The sequence below is a fragment of the Atractosteus spatula genome, chromosome 2, assembly GCF_055471065.1.
Source record: "Atractosteus spatula isolate fAtrSpa1 chromosome 2, fAtrSpa1.hap1, whole genome shotgun sequence".
NCBI lineage: Eukaryota > Metazoa > Chordata > Actinopteri > Semionotiformes > Lepisosteidae > Atractosteus > Atractosteus spatula.
In genome coordinates, this window is record NC_142707.1 from 5148652 (window position 1) to 5171219 (window position 22568).

Below are 22568 nucleotides of genomic sequence, written 5' to 3' on the forward strand. Positions count from 1 at the left end.
GACATTTGATTTCACTGAAATATAAGGTAATTGTAAAAGACATCCAATTGGTGCGTTAAATATGTTCAGTACAGAATCCATTTTTCCAGCAACATTTCATGAATAGTCTATTTTGTCTGCATATCCAAGACTTGTTAAAAGACATTTTGAAATAAGTTAAATTTAGTTTGAAGAAAATGAGAGTAGATTTCTTTCCTGGCAAAAAATATCCCAGGACTAACAGATAAACTGCCTTTATTTCACAGCTGCATTATTTGATACTTCATGTAATTCAATAGAGGAGAATTTTGCTAATGATACAACTTCAACATCTGTTTAGTGAGGAGGCCTTTATTTTCTTCAGTACAGAGAGAGTTCACCAAAATTTTAGATAATTTTTTTTTAAAATTCCAGCTGATCCCAGGATTGCTTTGTAAGGCCGATACTGTGCCCGTATGCTTGGACCCACCTGTATGTCAGAGGGCTTCATGCCTCCTCCGGACTGGCTGAGGGTGGTCACTCTGTTGGGCTGCCCCCGTAAGGTCACTGTAATTGTAGTCGGTGCTTTCAACCCTGCGGGCAACCACGTGCAACTTTCATTAGAAACTGAGGACACTTGAATAGCCGAGCAACAGGATAAATAATTTAGTTAAGAATAACTGCTAAATGAAAAACCTCTCTCCAATTTATATCTAAAACGGTTTCTTATTTGAAAGAAAGATATGACTTTTCAGATCAGGTTGTATAGTCAGCCTTCTTCTTCTGCGTGCCCTGAAAGATGATGCCCTGGTCTAAGACATTTTTCTGCTCAAACCTATTTCTTTAAAACAAATTCCCAAAAAAGAACATGTATCACTCCTAAAAACATACAAATTCTGAGGGATAAGTCAAGGTTTCAAGGTTGACCGAGCACTTAAACTCATTTTGCTACGTGTAACCGGGTGAGAAGAAGGAGGGCGGCACAGGAGTTGTTAGCATCTTCGCATGTGCTGGTAGTTAGCTCCCCTCTACAAGCTGCTGAACTTGTGTCTGGTGCCACCACAAAGGATCACCCGACAACTCTCCCATTTTATTTTTTTCCATTTTAAGAAACAAACATTTAAATAGAGGAACAAGTAATAGGTTTATTCCATGCTGAAAAAAAGAAAGAAAACACAACATTTTGGCCGTGAAGCCTTCTTCAGGTGGCACCTGTGTTTTCTTTCTTCTTTTTTTCAGCATGGAATAAACCTATTACTTGTTCCTTTGCAGCCTACGCATGCTGACGCAGCTACCCACTTTAAGTAGAGGATCTCATGTGGGTTCATTCGCAGTACAGTGGCTACTGCACTAGATCACCTCTGGTGAAATCATTATATCTGGGCAGGACATCACAACTTGTGACGTACAAGCACTACATGAAGTAACCCCATAAGATTCCAGTCAGTTTTAAAATCTACCACTTATGTGGACCTGTGTGTCCAGGTAGACAGTTTAAAGTAACAGTTATTGCCTGTAATTGGGAATCGTAAGGACAGGGTTACAAAAACTTCCAGCAATTTTATAATCTGCCAAATCCATCATGGAAAACTGCAAAATAATCCACCACTCTTTTTTGTTGCATTTTCTTGCAACACAGAATGATTACAGAACATAAAAGACAGTCAAGAGAAAAACAGCTGTGTATCCTGACTTACTGTATGTTTTAAAAATGTGTGTTGATGGATCAGGATTTTGTTAAATTGGTACAGATTTGATGGATTAAATCTAATCAAGTTAAACTGGAGCAAGGATTACAGAGAACTGCAATTTTAAATTACACCCTTAAACTAGAACAGAAGGTGGAGAACCAAAAGAAAATATACAAGGGAGGTACATAGGGAGTCATGGCAAAAAGAGAACCTGAGGGAAAACAAACATGTCATTATAAAAAATAAAGATAATTAAGTGCTTATACCTAAACAACAGGGAAAAATACAAGCAATGGGGAAATGTAGTTACTGCATTAGCAGGCAAATATGATGCAATCAGAATCTCTGAAAAGTGACTAAAAGTTACGATAATACAACTGAAGCGAAGGTAAGCACATCACAAAAAAATATAATCTTGGGGTTCTCAGCATCTATATGGGTAAGACCTATGAAATACACCAAAGGCGCACAGCATTAAGAGCATGCTATCTTTAAATTAAAAATATAAATGCATACTTATGTAATAAAATCAAAATTCTAAGAGTAAAGGAAGAAGTGATTATTGTGAGGGATTTTAACGGTCTTGAAAAAGATTGGGAGAAGTCATCAGGGATGACAGCAGCTGAAAACTGAAAAGACAGAATGGCTAATGATAGGCGATTATTTATTAGGTCCCCTCAGTTTTCTCTGTTCAAGATTAAAAAGGTTCAGTTCTTTCAGCCTGTCAGTGTAGGCTGTACTTCTAAGCCAAAGAATGCACCTGGTTGCTCTCCCCTGGGCTGATTCCTGTGCAGCAATATCTCTTTCTGTAACATGGTGACCAGAACTGTACATGATCTAAAGGAGAGCTTACTAGGACTTTATACAATTTTAACATTAATTTAAATGTTTTGCTTTTACCTTTATATCCTAGCATTTTGCTTGCCTTCTTGCTTTCCCACATTGTCTAGAGGATGGTAATGTCTCAATAAACACCAGATCTTTGTCATCAGTAGCCTCTTCTAGCTTATGCTGTTATTTAGTTTACAGTAAAACCTTGGTATTCGCAAATTCTATATTTCGCCTATTTGCACAAACGTTTTAGTGACCACTTTTTCTGCATCCGTGCACCAAATTCGCCACTTTGCAGGCTGCCCAGTAGGAGAATAAATGCAGGCACCCACTCCCACAGCATTTTCATCTCACAGCTCTGCTTCACCTACCTTGCATTGGTCTCTATAGTAAAGGCACAGCTTGGTTAACACAGAGTTTACATGTTAACATGTAGCAGTGCAAGATGGGTTGTCTTATTCAGTTTACTTCAGGAAAACGTTAGATGTACACCGTGTATAGTAAAGCCACTAAGTGATGAAGTGTTGTGCTGCTAAATAAAAGAAATGTTCAATAAAAAATATTGGAATTTCTGATTGTCTAGCCATTTGTTCAGATCTGAATATTTCATTAACTATTCACAAACCTAAGCATGCTATTATATCTTATTTCACAACATTAAGTTAATTAATTCTGATTCATTGTCTCACTCCCTTTAAAGTTCTCTCCTCAAAAGCAATCAACTGTCAATCAACTTGACTTAAAATCTCCACGGGGCTTCCACCCTCTGTGGCATTTTAGATTACATGTCACCAGTAAAAACAAAGAGAAAGTATCCTTAACATGTCACCTCCCTTAGTGTAATAAAACAGCTGGGCACATGAAACTTCACGAGCGGAAACTTTCATGTAAATAGAGGCATACTAGCCTGTCTATTCACTTACATGCCTTCAAGCAATAGCCATCTTACATAGTGTAAGGAGCCGACTGTCACAGGGTTAGTGGGTTTTGGGAAGCTATTTTAAGAAAGGAAGAGTAATCCTTTTTTCCCCCCACAATTCACCATCTCTAAGTCAATCCAGTTAAGAATAGCACTCTACAGAACAGAGTCTACATCATATTTTTGAGTCACTTCAATCTAAAGTTGACAAGATTACTGCATCACCCCTTACAGAGTTCTAAGCTGCCTCTCCTCAGCAGCTACCTGAACCGATTAGTAAAAAGAATCCCACCACATTTCTTAGATCCCATTCCCTCTGCCCTCCTCTGTTCCAATTATGCAATTCTCTCTCCCACTGTCACACGTTACCAATGAATCATTAAAGTCTAATTGTTTTCTTTCAGTTTCCAATTCTATGCTTTTTGTTTTAAATTCCAAGACTGTGGAATGATTTCCCAGTTCATATAAGATCTTTAGAATTAAGATTCAAATTCTGTCTGAAAATGAAACCAGTGAGTATAAAAGTGAACTGGTTTGCTTTAGTGCCTTGAAATAATGAAAACATTTTTTTGTACTCCTACGTTTTGCCTTTTGCTTTTTGTAGTAATACCTCAGATTTCATCTTATGCTCATTAAGCACAAAGCTTCACTTTTCAGTGTGAATATTAGATATTAGCTTTTCATGAATATTAGATTAATAAATTATATTAAATCTCCATCAATTGGACAACACGAATGGCCACCAGATTCTTTCTCTCATGCAGCAGCTGAAGCAAAGAGATAAAATAAGGTTGTTAACGCCACCCGCTCTACCAGTAGCCAGTACCAGGCAAGTTGCGAGGCTGCACTTTCAAAAGGTCTGGTCACGGTTGCAGTAATAAAACACAAATGAGCCATCCCAGCATTAGCCAATAGAATCCCTTCATTTGTAAACAAGGCTGATGAGAATTCAACGGAAAAGACCGAAACTACATATAACTTGTAATAAATCACAGGAAGAAACAGAAATGAAAAGCCCTCAAAGCAATCTCCCACTTGAAAGGCTGCAGCGTGTTCAATAAGTAAATTCAAGAAGGACAAAGCACAGCCCAACCTGAACATGCTTCTCAGTCTGTATGAAAGGTGTTTCTTGAGGTTAATTTTTGTCAGCTAACTTTCTTTATCCACCACTAGGAACCAGAAAGGAAATTCCTGAAGCAGTAAAGTACGCACCGGCAGTTTGGCTGGAGATGTGTGCCAGTCCAGGTAAGCTGCTGGCAAGTTTGGCCAGTCCACCGTTGGTCAATAGCTGGTGAATTGTTGTAGTTTTGGTACTTCCTCCTGCCCCAGTTGTGACCACAGGCAAAGCTCTAACTAGTGTACTGCTACCTGTTGTGATGGTGCCCAGGACCTGGCTTTGACTCTTCAATCCAGGAACCTGTTGGGAAATAGACAAGTCAGGGAATGGCAGAGAAACAAACTGTTCATCTACATCTCCAAACTGTTCACCCCTTGTAGCAAAGGTGTGATCTCACAGTGCAACTGAGGAGGACGGGATGGTAGATTGTGTTTCATGGCCAGAATGGTGCATTAAATGAATGTCAGGGCCGAAGTATTGTAGAGTTAGACGGGAGAGGAGTGGGGCCGGGGCAGGGACATCTAGGAATCAGTTATGGAAGGTGAGCAACAAAGACTAGTGCTGAGAGCAACTTGTGAAAAGACGCATATAGAAATTTAAAATAAGTTAAAATCTACCCCCAAAAAGAATGTAAATTATAAAAAGTTAAAAGATATGTTAATGGAATGGAAGGAGAATAAATTGTTTATCATTTACTTTAATGTTCCAGTGAAGCTGTGCAGATGAGTGATTAACAAGAGACTAGAATTTGTGCTCACTGACTTCAAGGTAGACAGTGTTGCATGTGAGCTATAGAAAAGGAGTATAAACTAAGGAAGCCTTTACCAAGCTGGAAAAACACTTCACAGTACAAACTAAATGCTTAATGATCTAGAAAACTGAAAAGAAAACTCCCCTTGAATAGCAAAATGCAAAAAACAAAGCAAATTAAAGTTACGGTAACAGACAAAATGACCAAACAAGGAAACATTGTTATTACAGACTAAATACAAAAAGACTAATTTTTAATGGATAAGGATATTAGCAAATCGGCATATGACCAAGTATATTGATTAACTAAATTAAATAGCAACAGTACATTTTTTCCAGTTGGTATTCAACACAAGAATGTACAAGATCTTGAACTTTATTACACTGCATATTCCTTATTTTGTGTAGTATATGCAGGTGGCAAGTTATTTCGACTCCAACTCTAACAAAAGCCAAAGAAAACCAAAGCCCGCTTGTCTTTAGCTGGCCAGATGTGAACTGTGGAAGGCTTGTAATCGGCAGGCTGTATTCGTGTTGAGTTACCTGTGTGGCAGTGGGTCTGTTCCTGGTGTAGGTTACCTGAGTGCTGTTCCCTGAGCTGGCAGCTGTGGAGGGCAGACTGGGAGACTTAGTGACAATTTCCTGGAGGCTGAAGCTCAGCCCCTGGAGCAAGCTGCTGGCAGAGGGCGTGCCTATAGGAAACAATATTAATAGTTCAATACAGGTTCAAGGTTTCCCCAGGTTACATTCCTGTGGGGACATTGGAACACATATCAGGATACTTTAAAAGACTGTAATCTACACTTTCCTGGTTTTACTGGCTACTACAACATGTTACAGCTGTTTCTTTTTTAGACAAGCTAAGACACCCTGAAGAAAAAAGTCTCACAAGTCTTCTTAGATACAGTATTGCTGTATTTTCATTCCAACAGAGTCCTGCTTTCATGTTTTGTTAATCAAGTAATGTTTTGCTGGGCATTTTTACAAAAAGCTTTTATAAGGCTGTAGAGCAGCAAAAAAACAATGTCTCCTGTTTCAATTAATCAAGAACATTTTGAAAATGACTTAAAAGCATAATGAAAAGCAATGATCACTGGTAATCATTCCAGGTAAATCTGTCAAACCACTAGTGGAAGAGTCCTAGGAGCTCAATGTTCATAACTGGGGTTCAGTGACTCTTTTCCACTGTCGCCACAGTGATCAATGTGGTCAGGTGAAGGGACAGCAGAAAAGCTGATTACAACAGAGGGAGGGTTTTGGGGTAAACGAGAAGCTGTGGGATAAGGCACAGGGTTACTGAGTGTAAAAGGGATCTATGATACCTTGAGCAGCTGCCGGGGCCTGAGTTTGGATAGGCGAGGAGGACCCTGACACCATGCGGCTCTGCAAGCTGTGAAAAGAGCTGGGAGCCGCACTACCAGATGCTCCAGGACTCACGCTGGAGGCCTCTGGGATACTGGCAGACCTGAAATCACAGGACACAAACCCTCTGATTATCACTGTCATTCCCACAGCCTCTTTTTTCATTCCTTCAGCACACAGTACACTCAGCCACTAAGAAACAAAGGATACCATCCATCAACTATTGTTGACTGATAAAGAACAAGATCGCTTACAAAGGGGAGCAAATTGAGTTAATTTTTGTAAATTTCACATTCCAAAATTGCTGTTTGGCTTCTGACCTTATTTAGATGGCAATGTAAAAAAATATGAACATATATATAGAAACCGCAAAACAGACATCTAAAGCTAACAAAAGCAAAGTTTTTTTTAGTTTAAATTGTCACTAATATGGAGCACTATTCAAAAAAGAACGGCTGTTAGGATCACAGTCTTGGTCTTCTAAAATCACTGGGCATATGCAAGCTGTCCGTATTTAGAATCGACTCTCTTGGAATTAAGTTCCACAGAGTTCTCAAACAGCACCAAGCGTTAGGTGGTGGAAGATTCTGCCATCCACTAACTTCCAAAACCACAGCACCAGAAAATCACCATCAGTGATGTTTCGACGTGATGCGAGCAGAAATGAACTGTTATGGCTCACATGAATGAGTATACCACTATCAATATGCAGAATTTAGTACGAAGCCATTATAAACTACCTTCAGATTAATTACGTGTTAATTTTCACTCATATTCACACTAACAGTTCAGATCACTATATTACAGGGAAAACCCCCCACAAAATGCCAGCATCTAATAATCAGTGAGCGGAGCTCTTCATAGGTGTTTCAGTGTGTCTAAAGACAATCTTTGCAATTCTCACAATCTTTTTATTTAACCTTAGAATTACATACAGTATATACATCCATCCATTTTCTAACCGCATCATCAGATAAATAATGTGTATAACAAACTATACATGTTGAATTTCAATGGAGGAAACAAAACAAACAGGATTTCACTGTCAGTGCCACCAACTTCATAGCTATGAGAAATGTAGAACCTTAATTATAAAGTAGTGACATCAATAGCACAGTGCTTGGGTCTGAGTGGAAAATTGCTCTGCTTGAAAGAGGCTGATTGAACAAAATTGGCTAGCATGAAAGATGTAAACACAACCAATATAATTTAAAAAACTGCCTTTTGTCCCACAAAGCAATCATTGCGTCTCTAAAAATTACTTGAAGCACCCAGGAGCAGCAGAAAAATATAATCTTATCTTCTGACTCATCTATATCTTTATCTGAGAACTTTGCACCTGACTGAGCCAAAAATAACATTTAAAAAGTGAAAATTTCTGTTGTCATAAAATACTGCACCCACCACACCATACTCCTTCCTAATACGTAGGAGGTATTGTCACTCCCTTCCAAACTACAGTTGCAGCCAAGGGATCAGAAAATTGGAAACATTTTGTAACTAGAAGGAATTTAAACAGAAAATCACACTGAAACCCAGCAAGGGGTTTGAAGACAAAATGTGCCTTAGTTCTTTCTTTTTATATCAGTGACAGCTGCTGATGAGGGGTGTTGAAACAGTGCCAGTTTCAGATTAAATCAATCTGGAGAAAAAAGAATAAGGATTGGCATAAAGAGAGAATCAAGCCTTCAGGAAGCTAAAGAGAAGAATGTGTTTCTGCTTTGTGACAGTAAGTACCCCTGAATGGTTAAAAGGCTTACCTTTCTAAAACTATTCAGATTACTGCCCAAGGTGTGGAAAAAGTAGTTTAGTCTGAAGCACTATCCTTATATGTTGTTAATGTCAATTGTTTTTTATATATTAAACACTGTTTTTAAATAGTTGAGGCGGGTAGCTGCGTCAGCATGCGTAGTCTGCAAAGGAACAAGTAAAAGGTTTATTCCATGCTGAAAAGAGAAGAGTGAAAACAATATTTCGGCTGTGAAGCCTTCTTCAGGTGTCAATGTTCATTCTGCTTTATATTTCAGAGTCGGCTATGATGCAGAGATATAGAGTTTAATTCTTATTTCTTGAGCTTGGGTAAATGGCAGCTTAAGGCAGTATGGAAGGTGTTTGTAACCTCTGTGTTGTGAGCAGTCCCGTCAGCTCCTTGGCTCCTGGGATAGACTGTCCCACAGTCACAGTCAATGGCTTCCCTGCAGAAAAAATCTTAGTAAACATACATTTTCTATAATGTCTGGAAAGCAATAAATAAGCCCCATTCGTTCAAACTGGTAACTCTTACATTCTAAGACTTTTCAGGCTAGGGCCACCCCAATCCAAATGTTAAATGAAAAAATGATTATAATGGATTCTATTAACTGTAACACCAGTACTACAGGTTAACAATTAATAAGGACAAAGAAATGAGTAAGGACCTGGATTATACATCTATCATGACGAAAATACTACAATTCTGGGGGGAACTCTTAGGCTTGTTCTAAATTAATAAAATGTTAACTTTACAGAATAACCTCATGACATCCAGACTGTCACAGAAAGCCTTTGTTACTGTGAGAGCAATTTTTAAAAATGTTTGTATTCTAAGAAAGCTTTCTTGTGTGTCACAATAGTCACTAGTAATATGATTTATTATAACCACATTACACCAACTGTCATGCTACCTCTACATTCAAAAGAACTGAGAAGACATTGACTTAAGTTTCAGCACCTTCCTGAGTGGCTGAGTTGCCACTGTTGCTTCCTGGAGTCTCCCCATGGGACAGTATGGTGACCTTGATCTTGGCTCTCTTGGAGGGCTTGGCAGGAGTAGGGCTGGGTGTCTGCCTCCTCTTCAGATGTGCTCGTAGATCTTCTCTGTCCAGCCCCTCAGCCTGTTCACTGGACACTGGAACTGCCGGAGACAAGAAAGACAGCTGTTGACCAACTTATATTAAGCAATATTCACATCTTTTCTTCCTATGTAGAAACTATTTTTCCTATCTTGTCCTTTAACAACCTTTCGAACATCTCAGCCCAGGAGACCAGGTTGAAGACGGCACAACAAGCAGCCTCCAAAAAATGCAGCACCGCAAGGCATAAAATTATTTTAAAACTGAGACCTCAATGCAATCAGCAGGGGGTTCTGAGTCCAAGAGAGAACAGACAGGCATGACTGACAATGCTTCAGACTCAAAACTTTTTTCATGTCACCAAACAGATGAAGTGGTGAAGATGTGCAGGACTTTCTGCTTTACACTGAGAAAGGCATTCTGGTAAATGACGATAATATAGTTTATAATATACATCATTTTATATTAATTTAATGTATTTAAAAAAATATATTTATCACATCCCTAGCTCTTTGCACACTGAAATGATCCCTAGGTGTTTCATACACAAGAAAAGACCCTTGTCTTCCACATCTGAAGTTCTTTAGGTGAGAAACAGCAGCCTCATGGACAACACAACATCACAGTTAATCTGAAGTGAAGGAGATTTTTAACTCCAAAGCTCTGAAAATTGAGAGGATTTAAACAAGGAGCAAACAGACACATTGTTTCCACTGTGCACAACACGATGTAAAAAATGGTGAAACAATTTGAGTTTAAGTGAGCAACTGCCAACTCAGAACCTTGAAGGACAGAGGTCAGAGATAAAGAAGGAGGAAAAGAGAAAGGAAAAAAGGAGAAAGAAGAAAAGATACTCACCAAAAAGACAGGATGGAGTGCCTGGAGGAAGTGCTTTCCTCACAAGCATGTTTTGTTTCATAAAAGCAGCGAACTGAGCTGAAATGAATTGGAAAAAGAAAGAAAAATGGGAAAATTACAGGAAAGAGGACAGAAGCAGCAAGAGTCTTGCAGAGGGAAAAATGAGGCATGCATCTCAATCTACCTGTCTGCAAAACAGAGTTCTCTTAAAAGCTCTATATTATCAGACACTCCCAAATCTCTTTCATTTCTTGGGAGAAATTCAACATATTCCCATTGAAATGAAAAGCAACAATAATGCACAAAATTCTGTTTAGTTCACATGATCTGCTACTTGTTCTTTGAAGAAAAACAGCTGATTTTACTTTAAGACAACTGCAGTTTTACCAATGCCAAATGCAATGCCTTCTCATAACAAAACTACTATAAGAAACAGTATTATGAACTGCACACCATAAACTGTCCTTTCTTCGTGTTGAGAGGAAGTACCTTGTGCCTGTTTGTGCGTTAGCACAGCACCTGAGCGCTGCATATGTGTCTTGAGAAGCTGTGTGGCTGTGATCAGGGTAGACTTCTGTGCTGGAGAGAGAGTGGAGGCTTTGGTTTTGGGGCTGGAGGCTGGGCTGCTGGAAACGCTAGACATATCCTAAAAGAGAGAAAAGAGAATAGATTTAATTTCACACTAGTGTTTGGACAGGGAATCGGGTCCTTGTGCCCTGACTCAACACCAACATATATACAGCTTACTAGAACTCTTACTATTGTAATAATAGTAACAATTATTACAACTGTTAATGATTCCAATTTACTCTTCTGTTCGGGTAAGCTTTGCATCCCATAAAGTTATACATGATGTTTTTCTAACTCTGGACTCTGATGTTTATTTAAAGTTTGATTCTTTACTTTTTTTAAAGTATCTGCAATTAATAAAAATGCTGCACTTCATTTGGAAGTTGACCAAATTCTCCATGTGTGTCAGTGCATGTGTGATTCTCAAGAAAAAAAAAATCAATACAGTTTTTACTTTGTGAGACCAGAAAAAACATTTCAATAACCTAGACAGGAGACAGAATGCATACACTCCATCAGTACTTTTGATTTATTGATGCTTATGATACATGTTTTTTTTTAAAAAAGGCCTTCTGTTCTTTCCAATGGAGGCACAGGCAAAGCTGTGAAGCAATCTCCTCCGCGCTGACCTCTGACCCCGAGGGGGAGATGGGCACTCGCACGGCTGGGGAGGCAGGCCTGTTCCTCTCCAGCTCGAACGGCAGCTCTCGCCGCGAATCGCGCGGCTTTTTTTTCTTCTCCGTGTCCAGGTCACGGGGTTCACCGGAACCGTGGCTCTCGGCACGAGTCAGGACTCCGGTCAGGAAATCTGCGATTTCATCCTGCAGGGGACAGAAAGATTTTCACACACTGACTGTTGTCATTTCCAGGAGTACTTTACCTTTCCTCCACAAAGAACTGAGAAATTGATATGGTGCTGGGAAAATAAGAAATAATACATTGCAGTTAAAGGTTACTTGTTCAAATAATTACTTTTTAGAATTAATATGAAGTTGAAGAAAATTGCTTTTAAGACATCATTAAATGATAACTATTAAAAAACACTACATAGTTCAATATAACTCATAAGTTTTTTAAATCATTTTCTGCCTCTTTCTTGTGAATTTTAAAAAACAATCCCTTACATTAGTAATCTGCAGTTGCAATACACTGGGATAACTTTCCCTAACACTTTCTATATATCTCGAGTCCGTGAGTGAAGTCAAAATGGAAGAGTACTGGTGTCCTGGATTCAATGTTAAATTTAACAGTGGGAAAACAGAAGAAAAGTCTAAACTGTGTAAAATACACACTGTAATCCTGCTCTGCAAATAATTTTTGTCAATAAAAATAAAACAAATAAGTCTGAAGTACCACGTAACAGAAAAGGCTTTGTGTTCACCTTTGTTTTTTAGGTGAATCTATGCACTGAATTAAAAAAAAATCTGCAGTGAAAAACATGAGCACAAAAATATTTTATAGATTGTTACTTTATCTACAAGTAATTCCCTTTTCTTAATGGTTGCGTACTTCTTCTCAAAATGTTTACAATCAACACTATTTTTCAGTTCAGGTGATGAAAATATGTTCTGGAAAAGATTTGCCCAGGTAAGTTACTGTGAACTATGTTCCTGTTATTCACATCTGATACAACACTGTTACCCAGATTCAATCCTGTTTTATCTAGTTTAGCCCTGTTTAGTTTTTAGAGTGTTGTTTGTTTTAGATTTTCAACATAAAAAATTATTTGATTTTCAAGTCAGACAACTAAACCCAACCTAAAGTTTACTGGCACATAATCAATGTGTGGGGTCCTGACACTTTTGGAGGGTTGCTTTATGTCATCTTATTTATAGCTAAATACTATAAAAAGTAATACAATATCTACAAATTACATATGTAATTTGAGACTAACCTGAATGCATCTGTCAACCATACTCTGTGTGAGTCCTTCTGACTTCATCTTTGTAGAGTTGATCCTGAGGAGAGAAAAAAATCATAATAATAACAAAATAATAATAATAATTCATAAGAACAATAACCCCTTTTGACAAAACAAATAACATTTAAAATCTTGGCCTTGATTAATTCAGCTGCAGAGAAGAGACCAAAGGGAACAAACTGGTCCAGAAAAAAGACAGGCAGGTACTTGTCTGATACCTGTACCAAATGGAAGAGACACTCAAGACTAAAACGTGCAGACAGATTAGCCAAACACAGTGTTTAATCGACAAACACTGCAAGTACACAATATACATGTAGGCGTCCTGCACCGATCTGATTTTGAATTTCTACCCAAAAACAATATTATTGAACCTGACCAGAACCTGATACCTGCATAATGTTTTGCCATTTTAAAGGTTTCAAGATGAACTTAAAGAACTCAGGCCCATTATTTTCAAAGCAGCTTTTAAACAACATTAAACTACTGTAATGAACATTGTCACAATTACAGTTAACACATTTAAACAAAACTATGTGAAAACTCGCCTTCTAAATGTTTCTAGTGGAATTACTGTAGAATGTCATCTACCGTTCCTGGTTGCAGACAACTTTCTTCCCCTGAAACTAATCCTGCCACTGAAAAAAATCTCTTTTTCACTCAAGGAACTGCTTGCCTGAATTAACAAGGCAAATTATTTGTCAAGCAGGGGAAAACGAACAAGAGTGTGCCTTCCACTAGAACAGGAAATCAAAATCTTCAGCCTTGCTTGCTTTCAGAATCTTACGTACAACTACTCTTTATCTGCAGGCAAATTGATGTCATCGCTGGAGTCCTCAACATCTGTTAAGTTTCCAGCCATTAAAGTTTTTCAAATGTGAAGGTGTGCAGGTGTAAAGACTTCATTGTAAACAGTTGCTGCCACCCTGCTCCAGGCCTGCTCCTTTTGCTTCTGAATTTCCTTAAATCAGCCATCATACTTCATGACGCATCATCTTCTCCCTGAAGCAGTTTCATGTTTGGGTGTAGAAATACACCGAAATACAGCGATTTGAAATAAGCTTTGATCCCAAAATGTATTCTGAAGAAATCGAGACATTTAATTTTCAGTACTGAAAAGTCTGTCTCTTTGGAGGATGAAGGATGAAGGTTTAAGTTCACGTTGTTCCAATGTGACAATCAAGATGCAGTGTTGTAGATTTCGAAGATTCCAGGGCTAGTGTTGCTTCTCTGAAATGCTAAAATTACCAGACACTGAGCTTGTTCCCCTCACTCCTATCAGTAATGCACAGATTTCCAGTCCAGACATCATACTGGGAACAGAATGATTCCATCCTAATATAAGAACAATTACAATACTTTTCAACATATGCTTTCAGTGTCTTCTAGAGCTGACTGTGAGAGTAATACTCTGTGAAAGTAGTCACCAAGGCTTTTCAAGCGTCAAGAAGACTAGAAGTTCCCTGTTTGAAGATGCCACCTTCAAGCACATTAAGCAGCCCAGTGTTTAGGTGGTGATCAGTGACTACAGTTCAGCCATGAAACAGCTCCTGAGGTCGCCACAAAATTATAAAATATATATTTATATATATGAAATGTAATCAGTTGGGTGTTAAGGGTGTATTAAAAGTTTTGGAACCTAGGCTGTTGGGGCAATCAAAATTCTGACCCACACATTAAAATTATTAGAAAATAAATTACCTAGAACTGCCAAATTGTGAACTAGTTTATATGCCAACCTGAACCCGACCCAGTTTGTACTTTGTGGACAATCTGCAGGTTACAGGACTCCAATGCACGTAAATCCAGTGAGTCACACACAAATTAACAATCTCTTTGTCACATGCAGACCCTCTGACACAATTCCTCACAGCCAGCAAGGGTCCAGTTAGATGTCTCACCTCAGGTTGTCATCTGCACCTCCCACAACCACCATGCTGTTGTCAGCCCGGACCTTCTCCCTAAATTCCTCCATGGCTTCCACCCCACACTGCAGGGCATTCTGGCCAATCACGAACAACACTGGCGTCTTAATGTCCAGCAAGGGGTCATCCACATCCTGCCCAGTACAAACACCAGAAAACTCCTTTATCCTCATGAAACTCCAGCGAAGGTTCACCACTTTTATTTCAGCTGTTTTGCAAATCTGGGGTTTTCAAAACTTAGCTTGTCGAAATGGAAAACAGTATAATATCACAGTAAATACCACAAGTTCAGAAAAAGGAAATTACAGTACAACAATCACACCGAAGTAGGTGGATTAGCATCAGCAGGCATGCAAAACATTCATATATGATCGCTGCAGGAAGCTGTTTAATCTTTTGACTGAAGATCTTAATTACGAATTCAACAAATGATTGTATGCACTCAAGAAATGCCACAAAATATCACAATCAGTAGTAAATGGTACAATTAGTGAGCTGATTATATGCCAGAGAAATATACGCAGTGCTTTTTAAAAACACCTTCAATGATAAAAGTAAACAGCTGACAGTCTCTAAGAAATGTTTATTTTAACAAGTCAAATATTTTACATTTTTGCAAAAAACAAAAGTGCCTATCTTATGTGAAGAGGCACTAAAAAACTATTTTGCTGAAAGGTCAGTCATAGACTGCTATTTTGTAAAAACATATACATCAACTTTTTAATCGTGCTGTGTAATGTTTACAACAATAGGAATTGTATAATGATCCTCTTTAAGTGAGGAATTCAGAACTCTCAGGTCTGATTTTTTCAAATATTTACAGCCTTGGGTAAAGATGTTTTTCAAGATCAGAAGTAAGACTGCCATCTAGTGACTCTTAACAATAATAAAAGGTTAAAACCAGCACATTCATTTTGCAGAACATTATTTTAATGTCTTTGGGTTATGCATTGTCAAGAAGTTTATAAAACAGGCATGATATCTTCATTTCAAGCAAAGACAAACTCGGTATGACTCCATTACATCTGTAATATAAAGCAGCATACAAAATTATGTGACCATCCCAGCGTGCCTAATCACTTAGGTTCTTCATAGAACTTGAGCAAGATCGTGAATCAATAAACCATTAGCAGGATGTGTCAAATGGCCTCCTTCATAACCTCACTTGTACTTCCTACAAGTACTTAGGGGTACACCTGGATGATAAGCTGGAGTGGTCTGATAACACTGATGCCCTGTACAAGAAGGGTCAGAGCCAACTCTATTTTCTTAGGAGACTCAGGTCCTTTGGTGTGTGTGGAACACTGCTACACATTTTTTATGAATCAGTGGTGGCGGCGGCCATCTTCTATGCTGTGGTGTGCTGGGGCAGCAGCATCATGACAAAAGATGCAAATAGGCTCAATAAACTCAAGAAGGCTGGCACTGTGCTGGGGATGAGCCTTGACCCCATGGAGGTGGTGGCTGAGAGGAGAATGCTGACCAAGCTCACAGCCATCATGAACAACACCTCTCATCCGCTTCATGGGACTGTTACTGGGCAGCGGAGCACTTTTAGCAATAGACTGCTCCAGCTACGGTGTTCAAGGGAACGTTTCCGCAGGTCTTTCCTCCCGGCAGCTGTCAGGGTGTATAACGCTGCCCTAGGCTAGGACTGTTAGCCCTTCATTTGCTCCTCTATGGACAGCATGTTTACTCCATTGTACTTTTTGGACAATCAGTCTGTATAAACCTATGCACATTTTGCACATATTTTATTATTTTTACAGTGACTATGATCAGCACATTTTGCACACACCTATGTATTTATTGATTTTTATTTATTTATCTTGTTTGTCTTTTGTTTTATAACTATTCTGATGTCTGTTTTGCTTGTCTTGGGCTGGACTGCTGTAACACATCAATTTCCCTACGGGATTAATAAAGTATTATCTATGTATCTCTATAGGTTTTGTTCTCTGTTGTCACTGACTTGGACAGCACAATGCTGAGCGATTAGGCTTCCAGCTGAGAACAAAGATTACATATACAAACACCATACATAAGCATAAACGTTCAGAATTATCAAAAAGCTGAGTCTTACCCCTCTGGGTCCATCGACAGTGAACAGAGGGAATCCAAGACAAACCACAGCAGTCACATACTCCATCAGTGAGACCTGGAGAAAGCAAGATTTGTTTGGCATTTGCAAACTGAAATTTATTTTTCACTTAAATGGAACGGCATTAAAGTATCATTTCAGTTTAATACAGTTTTTCTAATAATTTCATTCAAAATCCAAATGTTTTTTTTTGCTTGAGACACTATAGATTCTGAGGCCTCTCAGCTAGCAATAATCTTTATCTATAATCTTTAGCAATAACCTATCTAAATATCTTTCTATGTCAGAATCAAGCATAATGTCATATCTGAGAAAATATACATGTGCAAAGACGAGATGCAAGACTGTGCAATTCCAACTGATCTGTGTACAATGATTCTATACTAGACGTTCTACGTCTATGATATTAAAAAAGAATAAGAATGCCAAAGAATATTAAAAATGTTTAATCTCATTATTATATATTTAAAAAAACTGCCTAGTGATATGCAGTTCAAACATTCAACTGCAGTTTTAATTTAACAATTACATCAGGAATTCAAATATGTTTAAGCGATGCCTGTGAAATAGAGCTAAGCTGGAAACAGTTCACCAAGATTTTTTTCTTCTTAATTATACTGGCACCCTCTCACTAGCCATAAGGAAAGAAATATAATTCATATCCTACAGGAGCACAGAAGGGACTTACGTGACAAGCGATCAGTGCCCCAACATTCCAGCCCACTAGAATGATGGGCTTGTGAGGGAAGTGACTGTGCACCTGCATGTAAGGGAAAGACAACAAGAAAATGAGCATCACATCACTATGCAGAATAAGAATAAAGAGTTACAAAATGTAAACAGACAGTTCTTTCCATGCACTGCACAGAACTCCACACACAATAAAACGTCTTCCCACCAGTGAACTAAAAGAAAGTTGGAAAATGCTGAAATGAATTCAAGAAAAACAAAGAAGCTTTACCTCCAGGACTTTACCCCGTACCGCTCCCACCATGTGCTCCAAGCACTGAGAGACGCTCATGTTGGCACCACTGTTCACAAGATGTGTGGAAATGGGTATGACCTGAGACCAAGGCAGACAGACAGGATTGCTCACTGCTCTGAGACACATGACATGATGGAAATTTATGCATGCAATAAGAACTTATTTACTGTATCCAGTATCAGTATTATGTATTGAAGTTTATTTCTGCTCCCTGGAATGCGGTTTTGAAATCTAAGCAAATGTTAGGGTTTGTAAATGTTTACAAATAGACTACAGCCTAATATACTGTATCTGAGCTTCAATTTTACACTTAAAAATAAAAGATCTCGCTAAAAAATAATTAGGACAAATATATAATTCAAGACAAATTTCCAAGAGACACAATGAATACCAGGAGAGTACATATGATACTTGTATTGAAAATGGCCAAATATGGGATTATTAGCCTAAAGTTAAATACATTTCTAGTTAAATATTGTTTTTATTTTTATAACCCACTTTAAAACCTCAAGTGAAATTTTAATTCAGTTTTCAGTCACTGCACACTTTAGCTGACTTGGACAAACAAGAGTCTGAATGTCCAGCAGAATGATTCAGTAATGAGGCACTCCTACAATTATATACAAGAGGTTTCTCAGATGTCCATGACAAATATTTCGAAGGCTCGGAATAAAAAAATACCCAACAGCATTATAAAATGTACTAAATCAATATCTGGTTCATAATAAGGGCTTTCAAGCAGGAGTGGTTATAGACCATACTAGGAAAATCCATTAAATTTACTTCCCATTGTTCAAATAATGCAAAAACTGCATAAACAAAATAATTTCTTTATTTTCCTGATACATCATGATGGAGGACTCACATAATACTAAAACAGTTTTCCCGTTTCAGTGATTTCATGCAAGGAGCTGGCTAATTTTTCTGGCAGCCTTAGACTATTGTAACCCAGCTGTGACGTTGAAAAAAGTTCTTGGAGAAAACCAAGAGTCTGTGCATGTGCCGAAGAGAGGAGCCCCACTGACCTTCCCCAGGCAGGAGAGCTGGGACTGCCAGAAGCGGAGGCGTCGCGAGGTGGTGAAGACAGGACTGGTGGGCCCCGAGGGCGTAATCAAGATGAGGGGCGAACCAGGAAGCTTACTCTGAAAATTGTCAATGAAAACAAAGCTTAAGAAATGCTTTGAAGCTTCAGCAGTTACTAATACACTCAAACATCAGAAAGAAGGGCTTTAATCAAAAGCTAAAGCTAAACTGACAACACAGGACATTGAAAACATGGCACAATCAAAAACTTTAAAGATGTCTGCTTTAAAATATAGGCACTCCAGTGTTACATGACTTGAAGACTCTGAACTTGAATGACATAACAGAAACTCTGTGTGGTGTTCACAGCAACGATGTCATTTTCAAAGCACTTTTCATAGCAGCTAGAGCCTACAGGCTGGTATGTTCATGATCTTTTGTTCTAAGTTAAAACGTACACAGCCAAGATACTCAGCATCAGCAGGAACCATTTTTTGCACGCTAGTTTGTTCTCAAGTAATTGTAGGTACAGTAACAACTATTCAGGGTCAACCAAATAAAAAAAGAGAAAATATTCCGAACATGGGTATCGGTTAAGCAAGCTGAAACCCCTAGAGACAGTAGAGCAGACCATCTTTATGTTTCTTGAATACAGTTCAGTATAGGTCACCCTGAAGCTGGGAGAGGAGCATACCGGTTTGTTATGGGACAGGACGCCCACTGCTGGGTCCCAGGGTCTCTTGAGCAGCAGGGACAGCGCCTCCGCCCCTGTGGCACCGGTCTTTACCGAGGAAGATAACAGCATCCGGTCGATCAATGTGGGGACCTACAGATGGACACAGAGAGGTGGATCCTAGCCTCTTAATGCCTGCAGCTCCATCACCCTGCAGCTCACAACTGGCAGCCCACTGAAGCTCGGCAGGTGTGAGCCTGGTCAGTACCTGATGGGAGACCTCTTGGGAAAGTTAAGGTTGCTGCTGGAAGAGGTGTGAGCGAGGCCAATAGGGGGCGCTCAATCTGAGGTTTGTGTGGGTCCTAATCTCCCAGTATAGTGATGGGGACACTATACTGAAAAAAGGCACCATCCTTCGGATTAGACAGAAAATTGAGGTCCTGACTTTCTGTGTTCATTAAAAATCCCAGGGCACTTCTCAAAAAGAGTAGTGGTGTTACCCTGGGGACTAAATATCCCATTGGCCCTCACCAATCATGGCCTCCTAATAATCCCCATCTATGTACTGGCTTCAACACTCTGCTCTCCTCCCCACTGATAGCTGGTGTGTGGGGAGAGTACTGGAGCATCATCGAGGTGGGGCTGCACACTGGTGGTGGTGGAGGGGAGACCCCATTACCTGTAAAGCACTTAGAGAGGAGTGTCCGGAAAAGCGCTGTATAAGTGTAAGGAATTATTATTATACAACATTCTCTCTAGTGAAATTCACAGATTTCATAGAAGTCTGTCTCATCCTTGTGGAGGAAAGTGCCAGCTAGGAAGCTAGGGCAAAGTCGTGACTGTACAATACGTGACGGGGTCTTACAAACCTTCAATCCCCAATTAGTGAAATCTGACTAATATTTACAGTGAACAAAACTGAAGGGAATTTTCCATTTGATGCAATTTAAAAAGTCTTGTAACTCTTTAATAATTCCATACGAGACCACAAAATATATCATATGGTCCTTAAAAATATAGCAGGCAATTGTATGAAATAATGATTAGGAACCATTTCTTTTCAAGGCGCCAAAAATTATCCAGTGGCCGACATAGTAACATCCCAGATTTTCTCAGGATTGAAGTCAGTGCCACTAGCTCACCTTGCTCTTCAGGGTCTGCAGCACGTCCAGGTAGGCGGCCAACATTGGCAGACTGAGAGACTCCACCAGAGTAGTGTGGAGCCACTGGGTGAGCTTGGTGTCCCAGCTGATGCTAGCCAGAGCATGGCGCACCTTCCTGGCACACTTGTCCACAGCGATGCGCCGCAGAACTGGCTCGTTACACGCCTGAGGAGGAGAGAGGGGAAAAGAAAGAGAAATGAAGGCTGGTGATATAAAGGGAATAGCAAGGCTGGGAATGTCACTTCGATAGCAGACAATTAATCATGTTCCCTAGTCCTTCCAATTGCTCTAATATCTCATCGATCTTTTTGTTGTTCGAGCATTCACATGAAGACGTTCATACGGTTATTGTATTCCCTCTTAAGGCTTTTATACATGTCTGCTATTTCTTATCCATGATTTCACAAATTTTACAATCCAAACAATACACATAAAAAAGTAAATGCGTCTTATTTCTAGTTATTTTCAGATTACTGAGATTTCAAATATGCCACTTTTTCTATTAAAAAGTAGGGCAACACACTAAACATCTGTCACTCTCAAATCCTCACCAGCTCTATATACAATTTATAAACACAAGGTTATGTTTGTACCAGTGTAAAGTTTTAGAAAAAGATTTTTTTTTCAGTTTGTGGAACAGAAGTAGATACACACCCTAGGTGTCAATGTTAAAATGTGTTAAGAAGAACGTACTTATAAATCTACTGCAAAATAAACTTTTGACCTCATAACATTAATTAGATCTAGATCTAACACAGGAGGTTTTTAGACAAAATGTTTTAAAAAAATTATAAATGTATTCTCAGTTTTAAAAACTGCAGCTTCATCATAACTGTACCTTATCTTAAAACAAATTTTGTTTTACAATTTATTGGCTACGACATGAAAATCACACGTAGACAGTAATGGATTTGCACTATGGAGCTTTACAAATGACAGTGCTGGGGCTGTGCAGAGAGCATGCCTTCACAGTCAGTACAGTTCCTCCATCCACAGGGAAATACAGGAAACACTTCAAAATTAAAAAAAAATAGAAGCCACATGAACCCAAGACACAAATGTGAAGTTCCAAAAAGTGCAGGAGAAAATCCTGCAATTAACATGGGCATGCCAGCAGACCTACGGCTGATTCGTGAACATTCTGCAATACTAACTACTTAAAACTAGTCTGAGACAGGAACTGAGAGAATTGCTCAGATGTACTCAAGTCGGTTCAAGGTGTGCATATAGCATTCTCACCACCTTATGATTGAGGATAAGTATTTTTGTTCTGTTAAAAACTGGTCTAAAGCAAAAAAAAAGAGCAAAGTTATTTTTGCATATTACAAAACTCTACCTCAAAGGAGAAAGCATTACAATAAATCTCAAAATGAAAACTGTCAATCAATATAATGGAACAAGTAATAGGTTTATTCCATGCTGAAAAGAGAAGAAAGAAAACACAAAGTTTCGGCCGTGGAGCCTTCTTCAAAAGCTCTGAATTACTGACATTACTGCTGTATCATGTAATAAAAAGCTCCTGAGAGACTATATAACCCAAAGTTCACAATCTGACACCTATTGTGAGACAGAAGAAAAAAAGAGTGATAAATGTCACTCTTAATAAAAAGCCTTGCAAATCTGTAAAGAAATGTCAATCCAGGTTCCAGAGTGTGTGCGCCCACTCCCAGCCCAATTTTTCGAGATCTCACCCCCTCATTGGCCAGACGAGCCTGTCTCTCAGCTTGCAGAGCCTTCAGAACCTTGTTGAACAGCTTGTTCTGAGACATGGACCAGCCTGTCCTGGAACACAGTGGGATGGGTGATTAATAACAACTACTGCCAGACACACTAAATTACTTTTCTTCACTTCCACACAGAGAACAAGTATCAAACCTACAAAAACGTGAA

The 22568-nt window shown here is 38.9% G+C and overlaps 1 protein-coding gene across 6 annotated transcripts in view; it reads right to left on the minus strand.

Annotated features, from left to right (window-relative positions):
- LOC148839046 (KAT8 regulatory NSL complex subunit 3-like) overlaps positions 1-22568 on the minus strand; it is a 34474-nt gene that overhangs the window by 8418 nt on the left and 3488 nt on the right. For 2 of the 6 annotated variants that reach the window (XM_088933841.1, XM_088933803.1), the window contains exons 4-21: positions 22370-22460; positions 20658-20843; positions 19537-19668; positions 18845-18961; positions 17796-17897; positions 17523-17594; positions 16817-16891; positions 14710-14867; positions 12782-12845; positions 11517-11708; positions 10807-10963; positions 10318-10395; positions 9339-9521; positions 8748-8823; positions 6589-6731; positions 5846-5958; positions 4612-4816; positions 449-552 (exon numbers count right to left, since the gene is read on the minus strand). In XM_088933841.1, coding sequence (XP_088789967.1) covers positions 449-552; positions 4612-4816; positions 5846-5958; positions 6589-6731; positions 8748-8823; positions 9339-9521; positions 10318-10395; positions 10807-10963; positions 11517-11708; positions 12782-12845; positions 14710-14867; positions 16817-16891; positions 17523-17594; positions 17796-17897; positions 18845-18961; positions 19537-19668; positions 20658-20843; positions 22370-22460 — 2248 coding nt within the window. Of the gene's footprint in view, positions 1-448; positions 553-4611; positions 4817-5809; positions 5959-6588; positions 6732-8747; positions 8824-9338; positions 9522-10317; positions 10396-10806; positions 10964-11516; positions 11709-12781; positions 12846-14709; positions 14868-16816; positions 16892-17522; positions 17595-17795; positions 17898-18844; positions 18962-19536; positions 19669-20657; positions 20844-22369; positions 22461-22568 lie in introns of all 6 variants that reach the window. The other 4 variants (XM_088933831.1, XM_088933795.1, XM_088933821.1 and 1 more) reach the window with 3 other exon arrangements.